The sequence below is a fragment of the Kogia breviceps genome, chromosome 6 (genome assembly GCF_026419965.1).
Source record: "Kogia breviceps isolate mKogBre1 chromosome 6, mKogBre1 haplotype 1, whole genome shotgun sequence".
NCBI classification, from domain to species: domain Eukaryota; kingdom Metazoa; phylum Chordata; class Mammalia; order Artiodactyla; family Physeteridae; genus Kogia; species Kogia breviceps.
In genome coordinates, this window is record NC_081315.1 from 72,154,416 (window position 1) to 72,168,060 (window position 13,645).

At 38.5% G+C, this 13,645-nt stretch overlaps 1 protein-coding gene across 2 annotated transcripts in view; it reads right to left on the reverse strand.

The window, feature by feature from the left end:
- GABRA2 (gamma-aminobutyric acid type A receptor subunit alpha2) overlaps positions 1 to 13,645 on the reverse strand; it is a 138,485-nt gene that overhangs the window by 76,157 nt on the left and 48,683 nt on the right. For both annotated transcript variants that reach the window (XM_059066309.2, XM_067036042.1), the window contains exon 4: positions 386 to 453. In XM_059066309.2, coding sequence (XP_058922292.1) covers positions 386 to 453 — 68 coding nt within the window. The remainder of the gene's footprint in view (positions 1 to 385; positions 454 to 13,645) is intronic.

Consider the following 13,645-nt stretch of genomic DNA (forward strand, 5'->3'; position numbering starts at 1 on the left):
AACACTGACCATAACCACAACCTGTAAGAAGCAGTTACCTATGAAACTGCCCCAGATGTATGGAAGTCAAGCAGGGGTCTTAATCTTAAAAAATGGTTCTCAGTAATATCATCATTTTTAATTAAACAATTGTTTGCCACACTGCAGCTGTGTAGAAAATTTTGAAAATAATATAAAATATAAAGGGTTAATCTGAACACTCAAGTTAGAATGGTGCACACAGATATAAGCAGTTTAACAGCCTTAACTCTCCATGTATTTGGGCAGACTAAATAGGCATGAGACAGAGCCAGAATCTATAACACTAAAAATACGTGTTTATTCTAAATTACCCCCCAGACTTCCCATTATATGAAGCAAAAATACTTTTTAATGAAAAACTCACCATATCTGTATCTGAGACGGGGCCAAAACTGGTCACATAGATGTTAGTGAAGACTTCAGTAATACTGTCTGGTGTAAGAAAAAGAGATTGAATATACATATTATATAATGAGAACCACAGGAGAGAGAAGGGGTCAAGTACATGGCATGGTTAGAAAGTTCTGTGATATTTGGGAATATTTCTTTTTTGCTTTCTTTTCAACATTCACAACCAACAAAAATAGCTGTGTTGCTTAATTACTTCATAGGGTCTTACAATCCTAAATGCTAAATGCTTAGAAGGATTATGACATTCTTATTTGGAAACTATACCTGACTAGAGCATTTCGTTTTCAGCACACTGCTCAGAATGAATAGTTTCTTAGAAACTATCTTAAATGTTCCACCAGTACGGAAAATAAAGTACAGTTAGTATGGTTACTGTTTGATACAGTCCTGTAATTGACCATTAAACCAAATATTTCAAATGGTAGTTCATGATGGTAGAGATTTAGTTTGTAGATTGTAAATTAGTGTATCTTCTCAATAAAGCACACATTGTTAATCATTATAAATAAACATAATTCATATTTTATAAAAAGCTTTATCATTCAGTAACATAAAAATAAAAGCAAATAACATTCATTAATCACAAGGATTACTTCCAAACAAGCTTGCCTTTACATGTATCTAAGAATGCCTAAACTGTGAAGATTAAATTGAATTAGATTTGAAAGTTATGTAACTTATAAAGTGTAGCACAACTAACTGGTTTGCTTTATTAACCAGGTGATTTAGATCTTTGATTTTAAATGAGCCCAATGGCAATGGGGGGAAAGCTCCAAGGAAAAATTTAAAACTAAAACCCTTTCAGTGTTCTTATAAGAAAAAAGTACAGCATTAATTTCTACCATCAAGAACTTAATGCCTGGGAGGCGAGAAGATGGCGGAAGAGTAAGACGCGGGGATCACCTTCCTCCTCACAGATACATCAGAAATACATCTACACGTGGAACTTCTCCTATAGAACACCCACCGAACGCTGGCAGAAGACCTCAGACCTCCCAAAAGGCAAGAAACTCCCCACGTACCTGCGTAGGGCAAAAGAAAAAAGAATAAACACAGACAAAAGAATAGGGACGGGACCTGCACCCGTGAGAGGGAGCCGTGAAGGAGGAAAGGTTCCCATACACTAGAAGCCCCTTCGCGGGCGGAGACTGCGGGTGGCGGAGGGAGGAAGCTTCGGAGCCGCGGAGGAGAGCCCAGCAACAGCATGCGGAGGGCAAAGCGAAGAGATTCCACAGAGGATAGGTGCCGACCAGCACTCACCAGCCCGAGAGGCTTGTCTGCTCACCCGCCAGGGCAGGCAGGGCCGGGAGCTGAGCCTCGGGCTTCAGTCGGATCCCAGGGAAAGGTCTGGAGTTGGCAGAGTGAAAACAGCCTGAAGGGGTTAGTGCACCACGGCTGGCCGGGAGGGAGTCTGGGAGAAGTCTGGAGCTGCCCAAGAGGCAAGAGACATTTTCTTCCCTCTTTGCCTTTGGTGCGCGAGGAGAGGGGTTTAACAGCGCCGCTTAAAGGAGCTCCAGAAACGGGCGCGGAGCTGCCGAAGAGACAAGAGACTTTTTCTTGCCTCTTCGCTTCCTGGGGCGCGAGGAGAGGGGATGAAGGGCACCGCATAAAGGAGCTCCAGAAACGGGCACGAGCCGCGGCTGTCGGCACTGACAACAGAGACGGGTGTGGGACGCTAGGGTTGCTACAGCCGCCACCAAGAGGCCTGTGTGCGAGCACAGATCACTCTCCACACCGCCCTTCCCGGGAGCCTGTGCAGCCCGCCACTGCCGGGGTCCCGGGATCCAGGGACAGATTCCCCGAGAAAACGTGCGGCGCACCTCGGGCTGGTGAAGCGTCACGCCGGCCTCTGACTTCGCAGGCTCGCCCCGCATCCGTGCCCCTCTCTCCCCCCTGGTCTGTGCCAGAGCCCCCGAATCAGCTGCTCCTTTATCACCATCCTGTCTGAGCGAAGGGCAGACACCCTCGGACGACCTAAACGCAGAGGCGGGGCCAAGTCCAAAGCTGAACCCCTGGAGCTGTGCGAACAAAGAGGAGAGGGGGAGGTCTCTCCCAGCAGCCTCAGAAGCAGCGGATTAAAGCTCCACAGTCAACTTGAAGTGCCCTGCATCTGTGAAAAACCTGAATAGACAGTGAAATATCCCAAGTTGAGGAGGTGGACTTTTGGAGCAAGATATACTATTATTTGACCCGTTTTTCTTTTTGTGAGTGTGTATGTGTGTGCTGCTGTGTAAGATTTTGTCTGTATAGCTTTGTTTTCACCATTTGTCCGAGGGTTAGACTGACCCGTTTTTTTTTTTCTTTAATAGAAATTTTTCTTCTTAATAATTATCTTTTATTTTAATAACTATATTTTGTCTTCTCCCTTTTCTTCCTTTCTTCCCTCCTTTCTTTCCTACTTCCCTCCTTCCTTCCTTCCCTCCTTCCTCCCTTCCTTCCTCCTTTCCTTTTCTCCCTTCCTCCCTTCCTTTCTTCCTCCCTCCCTTCCTTTCTTCCTTCCTTCCCTCCCTTCCTCCTTCCTTCCTTCCTTCCTTTCTATTTTTCTCTCCCTTTTATTTTGAGCCATGTGGATTAAAGGCTCTTGGCACTCCAGCCAGATGTCAAGGCTGTGTCTCTGAGGTGGGAGAACCAACCTCAGGACACTGGTCCACAAGAGACCTCCCAGCTCCATGTAATATCAAACGGCGAAAATCTCCCAGAGATCTCCATCTCAACACCAAGACCCAGCTTCACTCAAGGACCAGCAACGAACAGTGCTGGACACCCTATGCCCAACAAAGAGCAAGACAGGTCTACAGCCCCATCTATTAGCAGAGAGGCTGCCTAAAATCATAATAAGGCTACCAACATCCCCATATACACCACCAGACGTGGATCTACCCACCAGAAAGACAAGATCCAGCCTCATCCACCAGAACAGAGGCACTAGTCCCCCCAACCAGGAAACCTGCTCAACCCACTGAACCAACCTCAGCCACTGGGGACAGCCACCAAAAACAGAGGGAACTACAAGCCTGCAGCCTGCAAAAAGGAGACCCCAAACACAGTAAGCTAAGCAAAAGGAGAAGACAGAAAAACACACAGCAGATGAAGGAGCAAGATAAAAACACACCAGACCTAACAAATGAAGAGGTAATAGCCAGTCTACCTGAAAAAGTATTCAGAATAATGATAGTAAAGATGATTCAAAATCTTGGAAATAGAATAGACAAATTGCAAGAAACAGTTAACAAGGACCTAGAAGAAATAAAGAGGAAGCAAGTAACGATGAGCAACACAATAAATGAAATGAAAAATACTCTAGATGGGATCAATAGCAGAATAACTGAGGCAGAAGGATGGATAAGTGACCTGGAAGATAAAATAGTGGAAATAACTACTGCAGAGCAGAAGAAAGAAAAAAGAATGAAAAGAACTGAGGACAGTCTCAGAGACCTCTGGGACAACATTTAACGCACCAACATTCGAATCATAGGGGTCCCAGAAGAAGAAGAGAAAAAGAAAGGGACTGAGAAAATATTTGAAGAGATTATAGTTGAAAACTTCCCTAATATAGGAAAGGAAATAGTCAACCAAGTCCAGGAAGCACAGAGAGGCCCATACAGGATAAACCCAAGGATAAAAACGCCGAGACACATAATAATCAAACAGTCAAAAATTAAATACAAAGAAAACATATTAAAAGCAGCAAGGGAAAAACAACAAATAACACACAAGGGAATCCCCATAAGGTTAACAGCTGATCTTTCAGCAGAAACTCTACAAGCCAGAAGGGAGTGGCAGGACATATTTAAAGTGATGGAGGAAAAAAACCTACAACCAAGATTACTCTACCCAGCAAGGATCTCATTCAGATTTGATGGAGAAATTAAAACCTTTACAGACAAGCAAAAGCTGAGAGAGTTCAGCACCACCAAACCCGCTTTACAACAAATGCTAAAGGAACTTCTCTAAGCAAGAAACATAAGAGAAGGAAAAGACCTACAAGAAGAACCCGAAACAATTAAGTAAATGGTAATAGGAATACACATATTAATAATTACCTTAAAAGTAAATGCATTAAATGCTCCCACCAAAAGACACAGACTGGCTGAATGGATACAAAAACATGACCCATATCTATGCTGTCTACAAGAGACCCACTTCAGACCTAGGGACACTTACAGACTGAAAGTGAGGGGATGGAAAAAGATATTCCATGCAAATGGAAATCAGAAGAAAGCTAGAGTCGCAATTCTCATATCAGACAAAATAGACTTTAAAATAAAAACCATTACAAGAGACATAGAAGGACACTACATAATGATCAAGGGATCGATCCATGAAGAAAATATAACAATTGTAAATATTTTTGCACCCAATATAGGAGCACCTCAATACATAAGGAAAATACTAACAGCCATAAAAGGGGAAATCGACAGTAACACAATCATAGTAGGGGACTTTAACACCCCACTGTCACCAATGGACAGATCATCCAAAATGTAAATAAATAAGGAAACACAAGCTTTACGTGATACATTACACAAGATGGATTTACTTGATATTTATAGGACATTCCATCCAAAAACAACAGAATACACATTTTTCTCAAGTGCTCATGGAACATTCTCCAGGATAGATCATATCTTGGGTCACAAATCTAGCCTTGGCAAATTTAAGAAAATTGAAATCGTATCAAGTATCTTTTCTGACCACAACGCTATGAGACTAGCTATCAATTACAGGAAAAGAGCTGTAAAAAATACAAACACATAGAGGCTAAACAATACACTACTTAATAACAAAGTGATCACTGAAGAAATCAAAGAGGAAATCAAAAAGTACTTAGAAACAAATGACAATGGAGACACGACGACCCAAAACCTATGGGATACAGCAAAAGCAGTTCTAAGAGGGAAGTTTATAGCAATACAATCATACCTTAAGAAACAGGAAACATCTCGAATAAACAACCTAACTTTGCACCTAAAGCAATTAGAGAAGGAAGAACAAAAAACCCCCAAATTTAGCAGAAGGAAAGAAATCATAAAGATCAGATCAGAAATAAATGAAAAAGAAATGAAGGAAACAATAGCAAAGATCAATAAAAAGTAAAAGCTGGTTCTTTGAGAAGATAAATAAAATTGATAAACCATTAGCCAGACTCATCAAGAAAAAAACGGAAAAGACTCAAATCAATAGAATTAGAAATGAAAAAGGAGATGTAACAACTGACTGCAGAAATACAAAAGATTATTAGAGATTACTACAAGCAACTCTATGCCAATAAAATGGACAACCTGGAAGAAATGGACAAATTCTTAGAAATGCACAAGCTGCCGAGACTGAACCAGGAAGAAATAGAAAATATGAACAGACCAATCACAAGCACTGAAATTGAAACTGTGATTAAACATCTTCCAACAAACAAAAGCCCAGGACCAGATGGCTTCACAGGCGAATTCTATCAAACATTTAGAGAAGAGCTAACACCTATCCTTCTCAAACTCTTCCAAAAGATAGTAGAGGGAGGAACACTCCCAAACTCATTCTATGAGGCCACCATCACCCTGATACCAAAACCTGACAAAGACGTCACAAAGAAAGAAAACTATAGGCCAATATCACTGATGAACATAGATGCAAAAATCCTCAACAAAATACAAGCAAACAGAATCCAACAGTACATTAAAAGGATCATACACCATGATCAAGTGGGGTTTATGTCAGGAATGCAAGGATTCTTCAATATACGCAAATCAATCAACGTGATACACCATATCAACAAACTGAAGGAGAAAAACCATATGATCATCTCAATAGATGTAGAGAAAGCTTTTGACAAAATTCAACACCCATTTATGATAAAAACCCTGCAGAAAGTAGGCATAGAGGGAACTTTCCTCAATATAATAAAGGCCATATATGACAAACCCACAGCCAGCATTGTTCTCAATGGTGAAAAACTGAAACCATTTCCACTAAGATCAGGAACAAGACAAGGTTGCCCACGCTCACCACTCTTATTCAACCTAGTTTTGGAAGTTCTAGCCACAGCAATTAGAGAAAATAAAGAAATAAAAGGAATTCAAATATGAAAAGAAGAAGTAAAGCTGTCACTGTTTGCAGATGACATGATACTATACATAGAGAATACTAAGGATGCTACCAGAAAACTACTAGAACTAATCAATGAATTTGGTAAAGTAGCAGGATACAAAATTAATGCACAGAAATCTCTGGCATTCTTATACACTAATGATGAAAACTCTGCGAATGAAATTAAGAAAACACTCCCATTTACCATTGCAACAAAAAGAATAAAATATCTAGGAATAAACCTACCTAAGGAGACAAAAGACTTGTATGCAGAAAACTATAAGACATTGATGAAAGAAATTAAAGATGATACAAATAGGTGGAGAAATATACCATGTTCATGGATTGGAAGAATCAACATAGTGAAAATGACTCTATTACCCAAAGCAATCTACAGATTCAATGCAATCCCTATCAAATTACCACTGGCATTTTTTACAAAACTGGAACAAAGAAGTTCACAATTTGTATGGAAACACAAAAAACCCCGAATAGCCAAAGCAATCTTGAGAACGAAAAATGGAGCTGGAGGAATCAGGCTCCCTGACTTCAGACTATACTACAAGGCCACAGTAATCAAGACAGTATGGTACTGGCACAAAAACAGAAATATAGATCAATGGAACAGGATAGAAAGCCCAGAGATAAACCCACAGACATATGGTCACCTTATCTTTGATAAAGGAGGGAAGGAAACACAGTGGAGAAAAGACAGCCTCTTCAATAAATGGTGCTGGGAAAAGTGGACAGCTACCTGTAGAAGTATGAAATTAGAACACTCCCTAACACCATACACAAAAATAAACTCAAAATGGGTTAAAGACCTAAATGTAAGGCCAGACACTATCAAACTCTTAGAGGAAAATATAGGCAGAACACTCTATGACATCAATCACAGCAAGATCCTTTTTGACCCATCTCCTAGAGAAATGGAAATAAAAACAAAAATAAACAAATGGGATCTAATGAATCTTAAAAGCTTTTGCACAGCAAAGGATACCATAAACAAGACCAAAAGACAACCCTCAGAATGGGAGAAAATATTTGCAAATGAAGCAACTGACAAAGGATTAATCTCCAAAATTTATAATCAACTCGTGCAGCTCAATAACAAAAAAACAAACAACCCAATCCAAAAATGGGCAGAAGAACTAAATAGACATTTCTCCAAAGAAGATATACAGATAGCCAACGAACATATGAAAGAATGCTCAACATCATTAATCATTAGAGAAATACAAATCAAAACTACAATGAGATATCATCTCACACCGGCCAGATTGGCCATCATCAAAAACTCTAGAAACAATAAATGCTGGAGAGGGTGTGGAGAAAAGGGAACACTCTTGCACTGTTGCTGGGAATGTAAAATGATACAGCCACTATGTAGAACAGTATGGAGGTTCCTTCAAAAACTACAAATAGAACTACCATATGACCCAGCAATCCCACTACTGGGCATATACCCTGAGAAAACCATAATTCAAAAAGAGTCATGTACCAAAATGTTTATTGCAGTTCTATTTACGATAGCCAGGACATGGAAGCAACCTAAGTGTCCATCAACAGATGAATGGATAAAGAAGATGTGGCACATATATACAATGGAATATTACTCAGCCATAAAAAGAAATGAAACTGAGTTATTTGTAATGAGGTGGATAGACCTGGAATCTGTCATACAGAGTGAAGTAAGTCAGAAGGAGAAAAACAAATACCGTATGCTAACACATATATATGGAATCTAAAAAAAAAAAAAAAAAAAAAATGTCATGAAGAGATTAGTGGTAGGATGGGAATAAAACACAGACCTACTAGAGCATGGACTTGAGGATATGGGGAGGGGGAAGGGTAAGCTGTGACAATGTGAGAGAGTGGCAGGGACATATACACACTACCAAATGTAAATTAGATAGCTAGTGGGAAGCTGCAGCATAGCACAGGGAGTGCACCTCTGTGCTTTGTGACCACCTAGAGGGGTGGGATAGCGAGGGTGGGAGGGAGGGTGACTAAAGAGGGAAGAGTTATGGGAACATATGTATATGTATAACTGATTCACTTTGTTGTAAAGGAGAAACTAACACACTATTGTAAAACAGTTATACTCAAATAAAGATGTTAAAAAAAAAAAAAAGAAACACAAGAGAAGGGAAAGACCTACAGGAACAACCCGAAACAATTAAGTAAATGGTAATAGGAATACACATATTAATAATTACCTTAAAAGTAAATGCATTAAATGCTCCCACCAAAAGACACAGACTGGCTGAATGGATACAAAAACAGGACCCATATATATGCTGTCTACAAGAGACCCACTTCAGACCTAGGGACACTTACAGACTGAAAGTGAGGGGATGGAAAAAGATATGCCATGCAAATGGAAAGCAGAAGAAAGCTGGAGTAGCAATTCTCATATCAGACAAAATAGACTTTAAAATAAAAACCATTACAAGAGACAAAGAAGGACACTACATAATGATCAAGGGATCGATCCATGAAGAAAATATAACAATTGTAAATATTTTTGCACCCAATATAGGAGCACCTCAATACATAAGGAAAATACTAACAGCCATAAAAGGGGAAATCGACAGTAACACAATCATAGTAGGGGACTTTAACACCCCACTGTCACCAATGGACAGATCATCCAAAATGTAAATAAATAAGGAAACACAAACTTTACGTGATACATTACACAAGATGGATTTACTTGATATTTATAGGACATTCCATCCAAAAACAACAGAATACACATTTTTCTCAAGTGCTCATGGAACATTCTCCAGGATAGATCATATCTTGGGTCACAAATCTAGCCTTGGCAAATTTAAGAAAATTGAAATCGTATCAAGTATCTTTTCTGACCACAACGCTATGAGACTAGCTATCAATTACAGGAAAAGAGCTGTAAAAAATACAAACACATAGAGGCTAAACAATACACTACTTAATAACAAAGTGATCACTGAAGAAATCAAAGAGGAAATCAAAAAGTACTTAGAAACAAATGACAATGGAGACACGACGACCCAAAACCTATGGGATACAGCAAAAGCAGTTCTAAGAGGGAAGTTTATAGCAATACAATCATACCTTAAGAAACAGGAAACATCTCGAATAAACAACCTAACTTTGCACCTAAAGCAATTAGAGAAGGAAGAACAAAGAAACCCCAAATTTAGCAGAAGGAAAGAAATCATAAAGATCAGATCAGAAATAAATGAAAAAGAAATGAAGGAAACAATAGCAAAGATCAATAAAAGTAAAAGCTGGTTCTTTGAGAAGATAAATAAAATTGATAAACCATTAGCCAGACTCATCAAGAAAAAAACGGAAAAGACTCAAATCAATAGAATTAGAAATGAAAAAGGAGATGTAACAACTGACTCTGCAGAAATACAAAAGATTATTAGAGATTACTACAAGCAACTCTATGCCAATAAAATGGACAACCTGGAAGAAATGGACAAATTCTTAGAAATGCACAAGCTGCCGAGACTGAACCAGGAAGAAATAGAAAATATGAACAGACCAATCACAAGCACTGAAATTGAAACTGTGATTAAACATCTTCCAACAAACAAAAGCCCAGGACCAGATGGCTTCACAGGCGAATTCTATCAAACATTTAGAGAAGAGCTAACACCTATCCTTCTCAAACTCTTCCAAAAGATAGTAGAGGGAGGAACACTCCCAAACTCATTCTATGAGGCCACCATCACCCTGATACCAAAACCTGACAAAGACGTCACAAAGAAAGAAAACTATAGGCCAATATCACTGGTGAACATAGATGCAAAAATCCTCAACAAAATACTAGCAAACAGAATCCAACAGCACATTAAAAGGATCATACACCATGATCAAGTGGGGTTTATGTCAGGAATGCAAGGATTCTTCAATATACGCAAATCAATCAACGTGATACACCATATCAACAAACTGAAGGAGAAAAACCATATGATCATCTCAATAGATGCAGAGAAAGCTTTTGACAAAATTCAACACCCATTTATGATAAAAACCCTGCAGAAAGTAAGCATAGAGGGAACTTTCCTCAACATAATAAAGGCCATATATGACAAACCCACAGCCAGCATTGTTCTCAATGGTGAAAAACTGAAACCATTTCCACTAAGATCAGGAAGAAGACAAGGTTGCCCACTCTCACCACTCTTATTCAACCTAGTTTTGGAAGTTCTAGCCACAGCAATCAGAGAAAAAAAAGAAATAAAAGGAATCCAAATAGGAAAAGAAGAAGTAAAGCTGTCACTGTTTGCAGATAATATGATACTATACATAGAGAATACTAAGGATGCTACCAGAAAACTACTAGAGCTAATCAATGAATTTGGTAAAGTAGCAGGATACAAAATTAATGCACAGAAATCTCTGGCATTCTTATACACTAATGATGAAAAATCTGAGAGTGAAATTAAGAAAACACTCCCATTTACCATTGCAACAAAATGAATAAAATATCTAGGAAAAACCTACCTAAGGAGACAAAAGACTTGTATGCAGAAAACTGTAAGACACTGATGAAAGAAATTAACGATGATACAAATAGGTGGAAAAATATACCATGTTCTTGGATTTGAAGAATCAACATTGTGAAAATGACTGTATTACCCAAAGCAATCTACAGATTCAATGCTATCCCTATCAAATTACCACTGGCATTTTTTACAGAACTAGAACAAAAAATTTCACAATTTGTATGGAAACACAAAAGACCCCGAATAGCCAAAGCAATCTTGAGAACAAAAAATGGAGCTGGAGGAATCACACTCCCTGACTTCAGACTATACTACAAGGCTACAGTAATCAGGACAGTATGGTACTGGCACAAAAACAGAAATATAGATCAATGGAACAGGATAGAAAGCCCAGAGATAAACCCACACACATATGGTCACCTTATCTTTGATAAAGGAGGGAAGCATATACAGTGGAGAAAAGACAGCCTCTTCAATAAGTGGTGCTGGGAAAAGTGGACATCTACCTGTAAAAGTATGAAATTAGAACTCTCCCTAACATCACACACAAAAATAAACTCAAAATGGGATAAAGACCTAAATGTAAGGCCAGACACTATCAAACTCTTAGAGGAAAACATAGGCAGAACACTCTATGACATCAATCACAGCAAGATCCTTTTTGACCTATCTCCTAGAGAAATGGAAATAAAAACAAAAATAAACAAATGGGATCTAATGAAACTTAAAAGCTTTTGCACAGCAATAGATACCATAAACAAGACCAAAAGACAACCTTCAGAATGGGAGAAAATATTTGCAAATGAAGAAACTGACAAAGGATTTATATCCAAAATTTATAAGCAACTCATGCAGCTCAATAACAAAAAAAAAAAACAAACAACCAAATCCAAAAATGGGCAGAAGAATTAAATAGACATTTCTCCAAAGAAGATATACAGATTGGCAACAAACACATGAAAGAATGCTCAACATCATTAATCATTAGAGAAATGCAAATCAAAACTACAATGAGATATCATCTCCCACCGGTCAGATTGGCCGTCATCAAAAACTCTAGAAACAGTAAATTCTGTAGAGGGTGTGGAGAAAAGGGAACACTCTTGCACTGCTGGTTGGAATGTTAATTGATACAGCCACTATGTAGAACAGTATGGAGGTTCCTTCAAAAACTATAAATAGAACTACCATATGACCCCACAATCCCACTCCTGGGCATATACCCTGAGAAAACCATAATTCAAAAAGAGTCATGTACCAAAATGTTTATTGCAGCTCTATTTACGATAGCCAGGACATGGAAGCAACCTAAGTGTCCATCAACAGATGAATGGATAAAGAAGATGTGGCACATATATACAATGGAATATTACTCAGCCATAAAAAGAAATGAAACTGAGTTATTTGTAATGAGGTGGATAGACCTAGAGTCTGTCATACAGAGTGAAGTAAGTCAGAAGGAGAAAAACAAATACCGTATGCTAACACATATATGTGGAATCTAAGACAAAAAAATGTCATGAAGAGATTAGTGGTAGGATGGGAATAAAACACCGACCTACTAGAGCATGGACTTGAGGATATGGGCAGAGTGAAGGGTAAGCTGTGACGATGTGAGAGAGTGGCAGGGACATATACACACTACCAAATGTAAATTAGATAGCTAGTGGGAAGCTGCCGCATAGCACAGGGAGTTCACCTTTGTGCTTTGTGACCACCTAGAGGGGTGGGATAGAGAGGGTGGGAGGGAGGGTGACACAAGAGGGAAGGGATATGGGAACAAATGTATATGTATAACTGATTCACTTTGTTGTAAAGGAGAAACTAACACACTATTGTAAAACAGTTATACTCAAATAAAGATGTTAAAAATAAATTAAAATAAATAAAATGAAAAAAAAGAACTTAATGCCTTCACTGCTAAGTGTCAAATTTGTAATTCTACACAAACAATATCATGAAATATTTTAATATTATACTGAACATTAATTCACAACCATGAAAGAGACAGTAAGCTGAGTCTGGAATATTGTATCCACTACAGCAAAAATAAAAAGTAAAAGGATTTTTAAATAACAGAGTAGACTGAATGCTTACTCTTAAAAAGACTTGAATTGTAATAATCTACATGAGAAATCTATGAGATAGATTATCTGTTATCATCCCAATATATGTGTACACTGATGTACAAAAAGTTAAGGAAATGTGCCCCACGACCCACACTCCATTGAGTGGATAGAGTCAGGTTTTAGAACCCAAGCACTCTGGCTCCTGAGCCCTCAGGGTAAACAAAGCACTGTACCACAGTCAAGAATAAATTTAAAACTAAAAGTGTTATCTTATTAACTACATATTTCTATTCACCACAATACTTTGTGCCAAAAGCACACTTATGGTGTTCCAAATAAATATATTACTTCAACTTTGTTATTTTATATACTATTTTATTCCAAAAAATGGTATTCGTGAAATTTTGTTATAAAACTCATTTGAAACTCATTTGTAAAGTTAATTCTCAGCTGCCACCTGCCCCCAAACACATGCACAGGGTCTACTTCATAGCTATACAATTTGTGCAGTCACATAGGTCCCTGTGATCAGAAAAGTCCCATGCCTGGTCTAATGTT